We start from the raw sequence: 19,013 nt of genomic DNA on the forward strand, positions 1-19,013 counted from the left end.
TTAGCTGATTGGAGCCCCTGTTGTGACTAGTTTATAGTAGGTAGCTCTCTTAGCCATGAGTTTCTCATGAGTCCCTCTTTCTATGACAGCGCCTTGGGACATGACGGCTATGACATCTAGGAATCTTTTCACTCTCTGTGTCCAATGCAGAGGTGGCCTCATCCAGTAGTAGAATCTTGGGGTTCCTAACTATTGCCCGAGCGATGGCGATACGTTTTCTTTTGTCCTCTGGAGAGCTGGGAGCCCTGGGCACCAACCCAAGTCTCATATTTCTGACAGAGTCAAACACAGGAATGTCTAGTACAATGAGAGCAAACAGTATCAGAAGATAATAACATGTTCCCACCACAATACAATATTCATTTTTGACATTCTTCACAGTATAAAGTGAAGTGGGATAGTATGACATAGAAGTATTACAAAAGATAGTACAATTTCAGTTACGCTACTCACATCTGGTAGAGTCATCACAAAGTATTGGAGATGAGCTTTCTTGGCAGCTTCAACAATCTCCACCATGCTCACGTTCCTTGTGTTATCATCATGCTTGATATTTTCAGCAATACTGCAGTCAAACAGCACTGGTTCTTGGGAGACAATGCTAATCTGAGCCTTCAGGAAGGGCACGTTGACAGTGTGTGATGGACGGCCATCAATCAACTAAAATGAAATGGGAGCAAGGACGTGTTTATTGTAAATACAAATAAACTATGACAGGCACTGTGTGTTCCTCTGATTCCATCTACATGGCAGAACTAAGATAAAGGTCATGTAAATAGGTTGTGGCAGGTGTGGGATCTCACCCACTCTGCCCTCATCTGGATCATAGAAACTCTCCAACAGCTGCACACAAGTGCTCTTCCCACAGTCACTGCTGCCCACAAAGGTCAGGGTCTGGCCCGGCTTCAAAGACACCAGTAGCCCATGTAACACCTGGATGAACTGCACTACCTGAGCCACTTGTGTGGGTTGTAGACTCCGTCTCATGCTACCACTAGAGTGAGAGCACCGCCAGCATTCAAAAGTGACCAAAACATCAGCCAGGAAGCATAGGAACTGAGAAGTGGTCTGTGGTCACCACCTGCAGAATCACTCCTTTTTTGGGGGTGTCTTGCTAATTGCCTATAATTTCCACCTTTTGTCAATTCCATTTGCACAACAGCATGTGAAATTTATTGTCAATTAGTGTTGCTTCCTAAGTGGACAGTTTGATTTCACAGAAGTGTGATTGACTTGGAGTTACATTGTGTTGTTTAAGTGTTCCCTTTATTTTTTTGAGCAGTGTACATCTGTCCACTGCAGATGCACTATCCTCAACCTGGATGAATAATTAGTATAAATTGGCATAATATTATAACATTAAATAAAAATGTTAATATAATGGTATAATGTTCGTATATTAATTATATAATGTTCGTATATTCATATAATAGTATACTTTCTACCACTAGTATAATATTAATTCCAATTGGACAATACAGCAGTGAAATACACAACCAACATTTATCATTTTTGTAGGTTTTGTTCCGTCATTAAATCCTTTTGCAAGGAAAATGGTCTACATTGGTGGTTAGTTTCTAATTTGTTAACGCTAAGTACTAACTTGTCAATAATCATATATATATATTCATGCATAACAATGAGTTCAACATTTCCAAAGTTTGCTGTAGCACGTCAACTTTTTTTAATGTCCCGCCCCATCCAGGCTGTGATTGGTCGGTTCACGAAAGTGACATTAACGAGCGCTTGTTTCAACAAAAGCACCCGATATAACTAAATAGCCAGCTAGCCAAACCCAAACATTGCTTATCTTATCCCTATTGTCTTCTGTTTTACCGCTTCAGCTGCAAAGCCTTGACTAACAGTTGAACTGGTATCGCTGGGCTCAATTGGCTGCTCACTCTGCTGCCAGTTCCTTCAGGCTCACTCGGCTGATGACTGACTGGTAGTTGCACCAAATTAATGATTTGTTATTTTAAAACATTTGGCTGCATCAGCCTCAAGGGACTTCAACCTCTTCTCTTTCTGTCCATCTTGCTCCACTCCACTATTTATCCAAATGTCACCACTTTAACAGAGATGGGAAAGGGGTGGGGCCCAGGTAAAATTAGAATGGACTAGACCAAAAGTAATTGGCTGGGAGAGAGAGGCTGACAGATGTAATATCCAACCGCAATGGCAGTGGGCCGGCAGCCCACTCGCATGGGCCAGTCAGACACACAGCACTTGGTTATTTTTATTTAAGCGGGGGCTAGGGTTACACATATTTTGCGTTGCATCAGCCCCAATTGTCAAGCGGCCCACCGGGAAAACTCCCAGGGCTCCAGATGGCCAGTCCGTCATTGCCACCAGGTGATGTAATCCTTCACAGCTGACCAGGTAGCCTCCATATCTAAATGAGGCGGCATACACAATAAAGATAACACGCTGAGCAAAGGCAAAACAGATGCCATAGATATTGTCCTTCTTCTTGGCAGATTTATAGGGAGCCTCCAGCTGCTGTTCATATTTATTCAAATATAGGCTCTCCATGGCCAGCCTTACGACAGAGAATAACACTCAGGCCTAGTGCCTTGCTTAATGTTACAGAAGTATTCTAATAACCCCTTTAAGGACCTTTATTAAATTAATAAACCCATAATGGAGTGTTTAACCACCTGTCATGCTGCTTCCACTGCCTTCTTATCCTCATTTTGGCTTGAAAGAACTCAGACAAGCCAATCAGTGGTAAGAAGCACATCACCACCAAGCTTAACTTTCAGCTGAAGTAGAACGCAATGATGAAAGACGCTCCGATTTTGTTCAAGGTGTTCACAATCATCCCAATCTGTGATCCAGTTGCCTAGAGAGGAAATACTATTCATTCTCATAGCGCATTTAATAGACAGAAATACATACAGTATGAGGCACAAGGAAATATTTTGAAAACGACCCTTTGGATCATCTCATCATTGGTAATAAATTCCAATGGATTCTAATGTGCCGGTCCACAGTATGTGTCACTGACACTCACCCTCTGGACCATGGAGGCGTCAGTGGCCAGCCTGGTCATGAGATCTCCAGGGCTGTTGCTGGGGTCATCAAACCAGCCCACCACCTGTTTCAACACCACCTGTTTCATCACTAGGGCCTGTCGTCAGAATGTTAGCACCATACTATGGACTGTTACAGCATAATTATACTAATGTGCGGTAAAACATACTGTAGCTACCTGTAATAACTGAGAGAAGAAACTTGCCACAACGCAGGATACATATTCTATTGATCTGCGCTCTCTCTCCATCCAAGTCACATGTAGAGAACGTCTGTGAATCCAAAGAACAATATGGATATCACTACCAGCCCAGGTAATATGAAACAACATTATAAACATAGGCTTGAAATGTACATAATCTATAGCCTCTCACCCCAAAAATCTGTCTGAATAAAATAGAATAGATTGGATTGACGGAGCCGTTGATGGCAGCTCCTATAGATCCCAATAGCATGTAGGGCCACTTTGACGTGTTGTACTTCAGGATTCGAGCCACTGGTGCTGGTTCCGTTGCTTCCTCCTTAGAATGCTGTAGGAATATAGGGACACTAATTTCTCTCAGATATTGAATAAAGTACATTAATACAAAACTGATAACACAAGGCTGCTTATATAATGACCTCGATACCTTTGAGGTTCAATCTAATTTTCCACTGTGTTAAAGAATTTGTCTGATTTAATTATGATACTGCCAGCTATAGCATCAGGGATGATTTCAGTTGACAGTTGGGTGTGAGATCACAGGCTTTGACTTGATGGTGATATAATGATTGATAGACTTTGTGCTGGGAGTCATCCACCTTGTCAAGTGCCTCCTGTACAACAGCCTCACTCTCATTGACCAAAGCCAAGGTAGCCATATCCAGCTGCAGGATCCTGGGGTTGTGGATCAGAGCTTGGGCGATATGAATCCTTCTTCTGTCCTCCACTCATCTGACCCCCACCCTCACCCACCAGCGTATCAAACCTCTATATAACCACAGACAAATGTTTCCTAATTTTGACATTTCAATGCGTTTCTTGTATTAGACAGTATCAGAGAAATACACAGTATTTATTTGCTAAAGGTGTGTCTGTGGTACCTGTGGGAGGTCCATGATGAAGTTATAGACGTTAGCCTCCTTGGTGGCCTGGATAATGCCGTCCATGGTGACCCCAGGTCGCCCGTAGCGGATGTTCTCAGCAATAGTTACGCCAATCAGAGAGCGAAGGCACTGGATGTTCAGGCTGCAGATGTCATATGGCCATCCAAAGTCACCTATGAATGAGAAACTGAACTGCTTGGCCCAACAAAAGCTGTGGTTTCTCCTGCTCTAATCAGCATGCTCAAATGGTCTAAAAATCTGAATAAACAGGTGGTTTTACATTGAGACAGTATATTTTGGGAAATAATTTCAGTAAAAGAAATAAAGAGCTGAGCAAAAAGGGTTACCTTAACTTCTGGTTGAAAGGGGAAGTTAAATGGGATGTAGTCTAATTCAATATCACACTTCACCTTGTCTAGTTTGTGGCCCTCCTCTGAGAAACAATAGATTTCTGGCTCCTGAAAGTTAAGATTTATAAAATACTTCTTAACTGAAATGTAGTTGTTCTTAGTTCATGTAGAATTCTGAATTCTGGCCTTACCCAGTCAATGGTATATAAGATTGTCTTGGCTGCAGCTGGACCTGAGGCGAAGGCTTCCAGGCAGGGAGAGACCTGACCCAGGTTCATAGCTGCCATGAGAACCACAAAGAACACCTGGAGACCCAAATACAAGCCAACATATTCTTGCATTTTCACCAATCATAGTATAATGTATTGGATACATATTTATTATACGGTAATCTGAGTTACCATACGTGGATAAGAGTACACTTACAGCAGCATCAGGGGAGATCTATATGATTTCTATGACCAGTTTAGAACCATACCAGAATGCCAAAGCATAGCAGAGGAAGATGACACACCACAGGTATCCTTGAAACACTCCAATGATCGTCCCCTTTTTCACACCCCAGTTCTGAGCCTCAATAAGGTTTTTGTCATACCTGTTCAAATGTGAAATGCATTTTTATAACGAATTTCAAGTGCCAAGACATTGAAGTCAGCAGGGAAGGGAAGGTTAATTTGAGCAGGATTATAATTAACTGATGTTTTTGTAGGGGTTCATACATTTTTTGTTAGGGCAAATCAAGTCTGATATTTTAAGTGTAAATTACAAAATGTATGAACTTAAAAAAAAAATGTAATACACTACACATTTGCATTTCCTGCAACAACATGGTGATCGAATTAAGATCCTGTACAGTATTTCAAGTTACCCTCTCCTCCAAAGGCTGCCACTGTTCTGATGGATGACAGTACCTCATCAGCTACTGCCCCTGCCTTGGCATAGGCCTGGAGCTCCCGACCTGTCGGTCTGGCAACAGCCTGAGGAGTCAATGAGTCGAGAACACTTCACAACGTTCCCACATTCAAACCAGACTGGTTTATCCATAGTACATTTCACACATCACAACGTCACAGAGAATACAGAGGTGGTGTGAGACTACTTCACATACAGACTCAGAGGCTGTTACGTCCAAAAACAGAATGACCATCACCAAATTGAGGAATTTAATACATTGTATTCAACCCATCACACCATGGCCATTAGCCCAGCAGCAAGTCCTATAAGTGGGCTTACTGTGATGACCACCAGTGTCAACTTCCATACTCTGATGAACCCCACCATGAATCTGAAGATGAAAGTGGAGATCCTCTCGATGAAGATAGACACCTGGTCAGCTATAGCATCGCTGATCTTGTTGATGTCACGGAGGTGAGAGAACATGTTCAAAATAGTGAACCGGTTAAAATGGGTCAAACCCTAAATGTGAGAGGTTTTTATAGAAACATCTTTCAGGAATGCCCTCAATTGTCCACACATCTCTGTAGAAAATGACCCATGGGTTTAGGTCTTACTCTGATATCCTAGTGTTTATTATCCAACTGAATTGCAGTCAAACCAGCCAATCTCCATTCTCATGATCTTCCTAAAGTAAGTTTTCCTGATTCTCTGGATCTGTCTGGCAGAAGCAGATACCCAGAGGGCAATCCACACAGAGCAGGATTGAATACATGTTTAAAAAGAACAGTTGTAGATGAATTAACCTATTAAGGTTACAAAACTCAGTGGAACGAAAGCACTTTGAGGATGAAGTTGAACTCACTTACTTGGAAATAACTAACAATTAAATATCCTAATCCAATACAAACATGGTCTGAACCACTGATCCAGGTGATGTTGTATCCTTCCATGTTGCAAATTGAAACCATATCAAATAGATAGGTTGCATTATTTGTTTTAATAAAAAGAGATATAATATTGTGCAATCATAGCATAAAAAGTCATTAATAATAATTATGAATAAAAATGTAAGGATAAGAAAATGAAGAATCCAACACCCAAGAGCTTTTCTTTACTTCTCTGCAATCAATACAATCAAATAAGAAAAGCTCTTGCATGGTGATGATATAAGTTTATATGATACTTTCATGATGATAAAAGTATATACCAGTATGATAGATATCATGCTAAGAAGAATCATACTATTGTTTCAATTCCAATCAAAAACAGACAGTTAAACTTTTGAATTCTCTGTTCAAAAAGAGAGGTCAAAGTTCAATTGAAACTTTTTATGAAGAGATCAACAACATAATTTCAACTCTTGCTGGGGCATAATCATGTTTATATTATGGCATTTGTGGCATAACAGGAAGAAATGGGCCACTTACCTTCTTCTCAGTCTGGTTTTGTTTGTCAATATTCTTTGTCAGTGTTCTCCTGTAGAGAAGTTACCCTTTTCAGGTAAATAGGATCCTTCATTTATGTAGCCTTCATCCTGACAGGCACCTTCTCACTTGGCCTATTGGGAAAGAATGGTCATTTAAGCGCACAGACTTCTTTACAAACAGCCACAGAATACATTCACTGTCTGTATTGTACTGTGTACTGTAGGGAACAGTCTGTGCTGCCATCAAAATGTGACTTCCATGATAACACTTTTTGTGGGATAAAATATATGACAAAACAATCTTAAAATCTTTGGAATTCAATATTGTGTCATCTGTTTGTCATGACCACGGACTGTACATGACGCACTGGGAATTAGGACTTTTGGACTATGAAGGACTTGATACCATAAGAGGCATTGAATAAGTCCTTAGTGCTCTATAATATGGACAAAACATTTGATAATTGAAAGTTATTTTATTGAATAGAAAAAGGAGCTACCCTAACAAATTCTGAACCATTTTTTAAAAGATATAAAAATATAAATTACAGTACATGAATGGAAAAATAGACATACACAGACAATATCAGTTTAGAGAGTTACTAACAAGTTCCACACATGCATGGCTCATTTCTTATCATAATAAAGAGCATAATACCATAATATACAAGAAAATGCAAACAAAATAACACGTAGACTATAGATATGGAAATATCCAATGTCTACCATAAAGATCCACTTCAGCTACGTAGAATAATAATCATTTATCATATAAGCTCTCCTCCCTATATTAGTATAGAAGGATAAGCAAACTATAACATACCTGCTTGTGCTGCGGTCAAGGACTCATCTGATCTCCTACAAGCCTTTGGTCACTATTAACAATAAAGAATCCCTCCTACAAGAGGAATTCTCAGTGTACACCTCTTTCACTATTGTCCCTTTTATTATATAAGAGTTCTGACAGTACGATATTTCTAACTAAAGAGCCTTTGTGAGGAAAAGGTACATTCATTGAACCAATGATTTAATATAAGTAAATGTGTTGTTTAACCATGTATTGATTAATATGAGCATTACTCCACACCTGTCTGACTATTCGTTCTCTAAGAAAGATTCAGGTGTGCAGTATATGCTGTAAATACATTTGAATAAACTTGAATACGGAATTAAAATGGCCTCTTAAATAATATGGGATGAATGTTCAATGAGGTGGTAAATATGAATGCAGTAAAAGTCAATTCTATCAACATTATTCCTATGTAAATAAACAGTTGGGTTGTTTAAAGAACTTCTGTTCTGGTGATAGGCGTGGATCACCCGAATGTCATCAGCGGAACGTTGTAAAATGAGTATGACCTGAAGGTCAGTCATCAGTCTATACAGCTCATTCACCCAGAGCCAACATACAGTTCAAGTCGGAAGTTTACATACACTTTAGCCAAATACATTTAAACTCAGTTTTTCACAATTCCTAACATTTAATCTGAGTAAAAAGTCCCTGTCTTAGGTCAGTTATGATCACCACTTTATTTTAAGAATGTGAAATGTCAGAATAATAATAGAGAGAATTATTTATTTCAGCTTTTATTTCTTTCATCACATTCCCAGTGGGTCAGAAGTTTACATACACTAAATTAGTATTTGGTAGCATTGCCTTTAAATTGTTTAACTTGGGTCAAATGTTTTGGGTAGCCTTCCACAATAAATTGGGTGAATTTTGTCCCATTCCTCCTGACAGAGCTGGTGTAACTGAGTCAGGTTTGTCGGCCTCCTTTCTCACACACACTTTTCAGTTTCAGTTCTATTTTTCAGTTCAAATTTTCTATAGGATTGAGGTCAGGACTTTGTGATGGCCACTCCAATACCTTGACTTTGTTGTCCTTAAGCCATTTTGCCACAACTTTGGAAGTATACTTGGGGTAATTGTCCATTTGGAAGACCCATTTGCGACCAAGCTTTAACTTCCTGACTGACGTCTTGAGATATTGCATCAATGTATCCACATAATTTTCCTCTCCTCATGATGCCATCTATTTTGTGAAGTGCACCAGTCCCTCCTGCAGCAAAGTACCCCCACAACATGATGCTGCCACCCCCGTGCTTCACGGTTGGGATGGTGTTCTTCAGCTTGCAAGCCTCCCCCTTTTTCCTCCAAACATAACGATGGTCATTATTGCCAAACAGTCCTATTTTTGTTTCATCAGACAAGAGGACATTTCTCCAAAAAGTACGTTCTTTGTCCCCATGAGCAGTTGGCTTTTTATGGCGGTTTTGGAGCAGTGGCTTCTTCCTTGCTGAGCGGCCTTTCAGGTTATGTCGATATAGGACTCGTTTTACTGTGGATATAGATACTTTTGTACCTGTTTCCTCCAGCTTCTTCACATGGTCCTTTGCTGTTGTTCTGGGATTGATTTGCACGAAAGTACGTTCATCTCTAGGAGACAGAATGTCTCCTTCCTGAGCGGTATGACGGCTGCGTGGTCCCGTGGTGCTTATACTTGCATACTATTGCTTGTACAGATGAATGTGGTACCTTCAGGCGTTTGGAAATTTCTCCCAAGGATGAACCAGACATGTGAAGGTCTAATATTTTTTTTCTGAGGTCTTTTCTGAGGGCTGATTTCTTTTGATTTTCCCATGATGTCAAGCAAAGAGGCACTGAGTTTGAAGGTAGGCCTTGAAATACATCCACAGGTACACCTCCAATTGACTCAAATGATGTCATTTAGCCTATCAGAAGCTTCTAAAGCCATGATATCATTTCCTGGAATTTTCCAAGCTGTTTAAAGGCACAGTCAACTTAGTGTATGTAAACTTCTGACCCACTGAAATTGTGATATAGTGAATTATAAGTGAAATAATCTGTCTATAAACAATTGTTGGAAAAATTACTTGTGTCATGCACAAAGTAGATGTCCTAACCGACTTTGCCAAAACTATAGTTTGTTAACAAGAAATTTGTGGAGTGGTTAAAAAACTAGTTTTAATGACTCCAACCTAAGTGTATGTAAACGTCCGACATCAACTGCATACCAGCACTACCTACCAAACCTGAATGGTAGGCCTACAGTAGCCATGGTGCAATAGGCAATCATTTCAACTCATCATGTAATCTACCTTTCATTATGTTTTTAAATACATATTTCAGTCAGCCATATAATAAATTGCTTGCAAATCAAACTTTTGAAATTAACGTGCAGAGTTTGTGGTCTAGTGGTAACTCTCAAGGTATTAATCACACATATTCTACTCTCCCTGTCTGGTCAACTGGGGTTCAATCCTGTCTCCACTCTTGCTATTTTTTTCCTACCTGCCTGCCTCTCCATCTGTCTTTATAACATGTTCAATTATATATAAATAAAGCTCTTGAAAATAACAACTGGTTTCCAGCTGTCATATAAATGGGCTCCTGAGTGGCGCAGTGGTCTAAAGCTCTGCATCTCAGTGCTCTCACTACAGATCCTGGTTCAATACTGGGCTGTATCACAACTGGCTGTGATTGGGAGTCCCATAGGGTGGTGCACAATTGCCCCAGTGTTGTTTGGGGAGGGTTTGGCTGATATTGTAAATAAGAATTTGTTCTTAATGTTCTTAACTGACTTGCTTAGTTAAATAAAGGTAAAATAAAATGTAGTTATCGTTGCAGTGCCTGCCTTATATTTCTGCCCCATTTTATAATTTCTTATTGCGTTTACATATTTTGGGGGGGGCATTGTTGAGAGGTGAACCTGCCCAAATAAGCATTTCATGGTACTGTGTAGGCATAGCCACACCATGTGTGTATCCTGTGTATATGAATACATTTGAACGTAAACTTAAAATGTCCAGTAGATGGAGGACGTCTACCATCTATCAAAAAATAGTTGACCAAACTTTCTGACAGAGCAATAGTTCACACACACCGGAAGGTGAATTACAAAGGGGAAGAAAAAAAACTAGTCACTGTTACCAGCAACTCAAGGAGCGTACGTTTGTCGCCTGGGGTAAGTGTGTCAGTAACGTTTCTTTGCCATATCTTGACTTCTGAGGAAGGCATATTAATCGGACAGTTCAATGTTTGATGAACATGAAAAGTTAAAAAGCTATAAACAAAAAGGACAACCGTTAGGTGAGTTGACAAAGTTGCAAAAGTCGCAGTTCACTCACTTCACCAGTGACTGAATAGTCACTCATGTAAACTAACTGCCTACTGACTTGGTTATTGAAATATGTTATTACTTCTAATGAGCCAATTGTATCGCTTTGCGTCCGAATCTGATACATTTTATTTTGTCAATTTTAAATATTTGTTGTGTCGGTCTTGGTATTAATTGTCTAGTGGGCGTGGCTTGGCGTAGGCGTTGAAAGGTGCATCGTTATCACGTGATGCCAAAAGTGGGCCTCTTTTTTTTTAACCTGTAGACCTAAAATTATGCTTAATCTGAAAATGTGGTCGGGAACTCTGTACGATATCGCAGTGCGCCTCTCAAATTTGTAACAAAGCAGAGGGCACGGCACAGACATGATTGGTTGACGGTAAGTGGGGGCGCGCGAGATCCTGTATAAACACAAACTCACTTCCTTGACAGCAGCTCTGCGCTGCTCCGCGAAGCACAAGATGTATGGATGCCCTGACTTCTGCAGAGGTCATAGCACTTAAAATGCTGCACAACCAATGCAGACTATGGATTGACCATGTAACGCCTATTTGGGTGCTGTTGTAGGTTAATGTCAATGTTGTCCAAGCATGTGAGGCATTTATCTGGCTATTTTTTTTCTCAATACATAGTTTAACCTACTAGCCATAATCGATAACACATAATGATCGTTTTGACCACTCTTTGTTAAAATTATAAACCTTCCCGAGTGGCGCAGTGGTCTAAGGCACTGCATCTCAGTGCTAGAGGCATCACTACAGACACTTTGGTTCGAATCCAGGCTGTATCACAACCGGCCGTGATTGGGAATCCCATAGGGCTGCGCACAATTGGCCCAGTGTCATCCGGGTTTGGCCGGGTTAGGCCGTCATTGTAAATAACAAGTTGTTCTTTACTGACTTGCCTAGTTAAATAAAGGTTGAATAGAATAAAAAAAAAATATATATATATAACAGTTCATGGTCTTGATGATGATCCAGGGAATAGGGAAATTGACTGACCCATAAATGAGTTTCTTCTAATTCCATGCCCCAGTTCATGTTCACTGTTTAGATTTGATCAGATATATACTGTAGGCCAACTATATCATTAATTTAGAAATATGCTGTCATTACTGTAGGCCAGTTTTAATTAATCCTGGTCCTGGGAATACAAAAGGGTGCACATTTTATGCATTTGCCTAGCCCCTAGCACTACACAGCTGATTCAAATCATCAAGCTTTGATGATTTGAATCAGGTGTGTACTGCTATGCTAAGGCAAAAACAAAAACCTGGAACCATTTGGGTCCCCAGGACCAGGATTAAACACTGCTGGAGGCTAGTCACTAGGGCTGGGCATCTGATATTTTTTTATGTGTGCATAGGCCTGTCCCTACAGTGCACAACAATGCCTGAATAATCATAACTATTACAGATAACAAATCCTAATTGATAAATTGCCCTATATTTCCAGTGCCTTCAGAAAGTATTCATACCCCTTGACTTATTCCAAGTTTTGTGTTACAGCCTGAATTCAAATTGGATTAAATAGATTGTATTTATCACCCGTCTACACACAATACCACATAATAGCATAGTGAAAATATGTTTTTAGAAATTTGTGCAAATTTATTGACAATGAGGTACATAAATATCTCATTTACATAAGTATTCACACCCCTGAGTCAATACTTTGTAGAAGCACCTTTGGCATCTTTTACAGCTGTGAGTCTTTCTGGGTAAATCTCTAAGAGCTTTCCACACCTGGATTGTGCAACATTTGCCCATTTATTATTTTCAATATTCTTCAAGCTCTGTGAAATTGGTTGTTGATCATTGCTAGACCACCATTTTCTGGTCTTGCTATAGATTTTCAAATAGATTTAAGTCAAAACTGTCTACTTGGTAAGCAACTCCAGTGTAGATTTGGAATTGTGTTTTAGTTTATTGTCCTGCTGAAAGGTAAATTCAACTCCCAGTGTCTGGTGGAAAGCAGACTGAACAAGGTTTTCCTCTAGGATTTTGCCTGTGCTTAGCTCTATTCTGTTTCTTTTTTTATCCTGAAAAACACCCCAGTCCTTAACGATTACAAGCATACCCAGAACATGATGCAGCCACCACTGTGCTTGAAAATATGGAGAGTTTTACTCAGTAATGTGTTGTATTGGATTTGCCCCAAACATAACACTTTGTATTCAGGACATAAAGTTAATTTCTTTGCCACATTTTTAGCAGTATTACTTTAGTGCGTTGTTGCAAACAGGATGCATGTTTTTGGAATATTATATTCTGTAAAAGGCTTTCTTCCTTTCTCTCTGTCAGTATTGTGGAGTAACTACAATGTTGTTGATCTATCCTCAGTTTTCTCCTATCAGAGCCATTCAACTCTAACTGTTTTTTAAAGTCACCGTTGGCCTCATGGTGAAATCCTTGAGCGTTTTCCTTCCTCTCTGTGAACTGCGTTAGGAAGGACACATGTATCTTTGTAGTGACTGGGTGTCTTGATACACCATCCATAGTGTAATTAATAACTTCACCATGCTCAAAGGGATATTCAATTTCTGCTTTACATTTTTTTTAAACCTATCTACCAATAGGGGCCTTTCTTTGTGAAGCATTGGAAAACCACCTTGGTCTTTGTGGGTGAAACTGTGTAGGAAATTCACTGCCTGACTGAAGGACAATTATCTGTAAGGTATGTGGGGTACAGAGATGAGGTAGTAATTAAAAAATCATGTTAAACACTATTATTGCACAAAGAGTGAGTCCATGCAACTTATGTGACTTGTTAATCACATTTTTACTCTTGAACTTATTTACGCTTGCCATAACAAAGGTGTTGAGTACTTATTGACTCAAGACATTTAAGCTTTTAATTTAGATTTTTTTTTTCTTAAAATTTAGAACAACATATTTCTACTTTGACATCTGAAGGCAGACAATAAGTGCCATTTAAGATGAAATTCGAATGAAACCGTGATATCAACTGCTTATTATACCGTGGAACACAATATTCAAAAAGGCAGTAACCTCAGCAGTGGAGTTTGCTTGTAGAAGCTTATGGCTGTGCAATGGCATATCCTTGCTTTGTTAATTTAGCAGTTAATTTAGCTCTTGTTATCCGAGCACAGTCAAAAAAAACATGATGTAATATAACAGAATAAAATGTAAGATTAATATTTTTTCCAAATGAAAAAAGCTGCCAGTGTGAAGTGATGTGCTTCTTGCATATCTGAAACAGTTATTCTCAGAGGGATTATTTGAAACGGGGCTCAATTTGGCGAGTTGAAAGACAATTTCTTTTCAAGGTTTCAAACCAAAATCTGTCTTCTTTCCGATCTTCAGACATTCGATTTAGTTTATTCTGCCTGTTCTTTGGACATGTATGTTTTCAAAATGGATTAACAATTCTGCATTGAACACTGCATGGTGATGAATTAAGGCCACAACATCTGTTTGGAGTAGGCTTTTGCTTAATGATTCTGATGAAAATATGCTTTTTGTCTTAATTAAAATAATGTGTTTTTGCGTATTTTCAGTGTGGAACCGGACTATGTTTAAGGGGCTATATCCTAGGCCAGAGATGGGCAACTTTTTAATGGGGTGGGGGCCACAAAAAATCTGAAATCATCATGAGGTGCCGCAGTGACTCACTGGTCTGCGTACCCACATCCATACCCAAACATGCAGACAGTCGACCCTAGCGTTTTGGGAGCCCTAAGCAACATTTTGTTCCTACACATTTTGTTCCTACACATTTTCCCATAGGGTGGAGAGAAACATTTGCAGTTTTTAATATGATATCTGAGGGAGAGTGACTAACAAAATTCGACTTTGATAGCTGGCCGCTAGACTAACTTACCCCAAAACATGTTAGCTGACATTGGCTAATTGAGTAACTGACATAACAACAGAAACACTTCTGATGCACAACTAAATTTCGAAATTGCACCTTGTATATTCTACTATTGTAACTAAACGGTAAATTGAGACCCCGAATTAGTTCCTTTTTTCAGTGATATTGATCCACAGGCCTACAAAAGGGGGTCCAAGTGCTGCCGGTTGCCCATCCCTGGCCTAGGCTAACCCATTCTTAATGGCACTAGCAGTTCGCAAAATAGCCTAAGTAGACGGGACGCAATTATTCCAAAACTGCAGCTCAATGTTGGAACACATATTTTCCTACTTCAATCAACCAGTTGATTTTGAATTTGTGATAAAACTGTTGTCTTTTGGCAAGGAATGTAGCTTGTGTATCCCATCAGTTAGATGCATTTATTTCTATAGACGTAACGGGAGCTTGTGCTCACTCAGCACATTTGTGTAGGCAGCGGTCGAGATGCAATTAAGTGAATGAGAGACAGAGGGGAAAGAGAATTTAGGGAGAAGAACTGTGTGATGCTTTGCTTGGTTCTTTTTTGTTGTGGCCCGCAAATGCACATGTACAAATGGAACACTAGAGTGTTAACGTTGTTTTCAAGACAAAATGTAACTTACCTGATCGGGCAGCCACAAAGCACATTCCACCAAATAGTTTCAGTATTAGATTTTTAAAAAAATATCTGGTTAAAGATCGAGCTTTGACATCTGTGCGCATACTGGAGTACTCAGTTACTCATGCCTATCCCTACTAAGCTAAACTTGCAGTCGCACACCAGAGAAATTTAAATAGGCCTATGAAAACCTTAAGTACTTTAAGAACTTAATGCAAACAGCAGATTTGATATGAATTTGCTTCTAAAATCCAATTGAAATGGATGGAAATTTACTTTTTTTTACCAAAGCTTTTACTATCTGTAAACTACTCATGAATGTGCCATATGTTTGCCATTGTAGCCTACAAGATTCAGCTGATTTTGCCATAGCTCTGATTACATTGATTTTCCTACTGGATTTTGCTCCTCAGACAAATTAAGGTTAATCGGGGGCATATAATTTTCTGTTCTGACTATTTTACGGTACTATCTTTGCAAAAAAAGGACAATAGAAATATAAGATTTGTAATATGATGAAAAATAGGTGTTTATCTGAATGAACCTCGTTCTTCTGTCTCAGAAATGTTCCTGTACATTCTTGGACTGGTGGCTTTTTGGTTTGTGTTCCGCTGGTACAGGGAACTCGCAAGAGTACCCAATAAAGGACAGAAATATGTCTACATCACTGGCTGTGATTCTGGATTTGGGAACCTTCTGGCCAGACATCTGGACAAGCTGGGCTTCCGTGTGATCGCAGCCTGTTACACTGAGAAGGGGGAGGATGAACTGAAGAAGGTCTCTTCTGAACGATTGAACACAGTCCACCTGGATGTCGTCAGCACTGATAGTGTCAGCAATGCAACAGCATTCATCAAAACCTTGGTTGGGGAGAAGGGTGAGTGTCCTTGAAGACCAGTTTAGCCAAACTCTTGTAAAAATTGCCTCTTAAGACTTTTCTGGCTAAATTGGGGGAAGCGTTTTGTATTAAAAATATCCAAGTATCTAGGCCGACTACTGGTCTACTCATTCATTCTACTACCATGAGTCAGTGTCAACCGTTGCTATGGAATTTACAACCATAAACAACAAGTTAACCCAACATCTCAGAACACACCTTCTCACTGAAAGAGACCTCACTCCCACATGTGACAACTGGCATGTAACCACTTGTTGACACCTGTAGGCATGGAATGTTTTCCTCCATCCTTCATTGTGACTGCTGCCTGTGTCTTGCTGTGGCTGTGATGTTGGTACTTAACTATGCCCTACTTTCATGCTGTTTCAGGTCTGTGGGCTGTGGTGAACAATGCTGGAGTCTCTGTACCATCTGGTCCCTGTGATTGGATGACCGTCGACGACTACAAGTCCATGCTGGACGTGAACCTCATTGGAGTCATTGGTGTGACTCTAAGTGTCCTGCCCCTCATCAAGAAGGCCAGGGGCAGGGTGGTGAATGTGGCCAGCGTGTTTGGGAGGATAAGCGCCTTCGGGGGTCCCTACTGTGTGTCAAAATATGGAGTGGAGGCTTTCAATGATAGTCTACGGTGAGAGGCCCTGTTTTTTGTCTCAGCATATACTGTATCACGCTTATTTGAATTAGAAACTGAGTAGTGATGCTCAGAGCATTTTTTTTCTATGGCTCCAACTTCATATGAATACTGTAATGCAGACGTATTCATGTTTGTTGTGGCATATTCTTGTTTTTGAATTCCAGGATGAACATGTCAGCTTTTGGAGTTAAAGTCCTGTGTCTGGAACCAGGATTTTTCAAAACAAGCGTGACTGATCTACATCTCCTGAGAAAAAATGTCAAGACATTGTGGGACAAATTGCCTGAAGAAATCAAAGATCAATATGGACATGATTACCCAGAGAGAGGTAACATTTATTTTATTTTTTTACATGCTGTAATATGATAGATGCAAATAGGATTGTCGTAACCTGTGTGACAGAATGACAAACACTCCAAGAACAAATTGACAAGGATTGCCCAGAGCAAGTGAACTGAGCAGTCAGACAAGTTCAGCCTGCCTGCCTGCCTTTGACCTAGACCTCAAACAGTCAGACATACAATTTATTCATTGTGTTCCAAGATGTTGAAATCAGCTTGTTGATGGAGGCAAAACCTTTCTTCCAGCAAATGTTACATTGGAGAAGAATGTTGCGACGTTGCTGGATGGGGACCTGATGAAGGTTGTGAGCTGCATGGAGCACGCCATCTCTGCTGTCCACCCTCGTACCCGCTACTCACCTGGCTGGGATGCCAAGTTCTTATGGTTGCCTATGTCCTACCTGCCAACTTGGATCGCAGACAAAATGCTCTTAAAAGATATGGCCAACCCAACAGGATCTATTCTTTAATGTTAATGGTTCTCTGACCGAATGTAGGAGAAAGTCTTTATTTACACCCACAGGAGAAGAAGAAAAATGTTATTGGAAAAAGTGTATAGCATGGGATTCAACCAATGAATGGGGAAAAAAACACTAATTTGTTTTCAAACTTAAACAGAGTTGTGAATTGCATTTTGTCTAATCACATTTGGATTTGTCCTGTCTGTTTCCCTGGTCTGATAATAAAACCAATGGAGAGATTTTCAGTAGTTCAAATGAAGCGGTGGTTGCATTGAGTCCATTTGATACATACAGTAAGTGATATTCTGTCTCTGTTAGAACTATTAGCTTAAACCCTAGCTCACTGTATGACTTGCAGCAAATTCTTCCTATCAAAAAGCAAACTCTTACAGTGCAACAAATTCCTGATCAAAATATGTTTACTCTGATATACCTGTGACTTGCTACCATTAGTTCCAACTAAGGAATCCGAAATAATTATTGCAAAAAGATTTGTAAAATTCAGATCTTTTTTTCTGTTCAGCTAAATTCTCAATTTAGATTCTTCAAAGTAGCCACCCTTTGCCTTGATGACAGCTTTGCACACTCTTGGCATTCTCTCAACCAGCTTCATGAGGTAGCCACCTGGAAGGCATTTCAATTAACAGGGGTGCCTTGTTAATTTGCGAAATTTCTTTCCTTAATACGTTTGAGACAATCAGTTGTGTTGTGACAAGGTAGGGGTGGTATACAGAAGATAGCCCTATTTGGTTAACGACCAAGTCCATATTATGGCAAGAACAGCTCAAATAAGCAAAGGGAAATGACAGTCCATCATTACTTTAAGACATGAAGGTCAGTCAATCTGGAACATTTAAAGAACTTTGAAAGTTTCTTCAAGTCCAATTGCGAAAACCATCAAGCGCTATGATGAAACTGGCTCTCATGAGTACCACCACATGAAAGGAAGACCCAGAGTCACCTCTGCTGCAGAGGATAAGTTCATTAGACTTACCAGCCTCAGAAATTGCAGCCCAAATAAATGCTTCACAGAGTTCAAGTAACAGACACATCTCAACATCAACTGTTCAGAGGAGACTGCGTGAATCAGGCCTTCATGGTCGAATTGCTGCAAAGAAACCACTACTAAAGGACACCAATAAGAAGAAGAGACTTGCTTGGGCCAAGAAACACAAGCAATGGACATTCGACCGGTGGAAATCTGTCCTTTGGTCTGATGAGTCCCAATGTGAGATTTTTGGTTCCAACCGCCATGTCTTTGTGAGATGCGGAGTA

General features: G+C 39.9%; 1 protein-coding gene and 1 pseudogene across 2 annotated transcripts; one reads left to right on the forward strand and one right to left on the reverse strand.

The window, feature by feature from the left end:
* Positions 1-6,098, reverse strand: LOC120057772 (annotated as a pseudogene).
* Positions 6,099-10,692: 4,594 nt separating this feature from the next.
* LOC120057861 (retinol dehydrogenase 7-like) lies at positions 10,693-17,993 on the forward strand. Of its 2 annotated transcripts, XM_039006329.1 has the most exons (6): positions 10,693-10,778; positions 13,509-13,606; positions 15,967-16,281; positions 16,672-16,930; positions 17,101-17,264; positions 17,524-17,993. In XM_039006329.1, the coding sequence occupies exons 3-6, from the start codon at positions 15,969-15,971 to the stop codon at positions 17,745-17,747; spliced, it is 960 nt and encodes a 319-aa protein (XP_038862257.1). In that variant the 5' UTR covers positions 10,693-10,778; positions 13,509-13,606; positions 15,967-15,968; the 3' UTR covers positions 17,748-17,993. The 2 variants fall into 2 exon arrangements, with proteins under 2 accessions (XP_038862257.1, XP_038862256.1); XM_039006328.1 differs by lacking the exon at positions 13,509-13,606 and having other exon boundaries at positions 10,707-10,778.
* Positions 17,994-19,013: the final 1,020 nt, after the last annotated feature.

Source organism: Salvelinus namaycush, chromosome 13 (assembly GCF_016432855.1).
Source record: "Salvelinus namaycush isolate Seneca chromosome 13, SaNama_1.0, whole genome shotgun sequence".
NCBI lineage: Eukaryota > Metazoa > Chordata > Actinopteri > Salmoniformes > Salmonidae > Salvelinus > Salvelinus namaycush.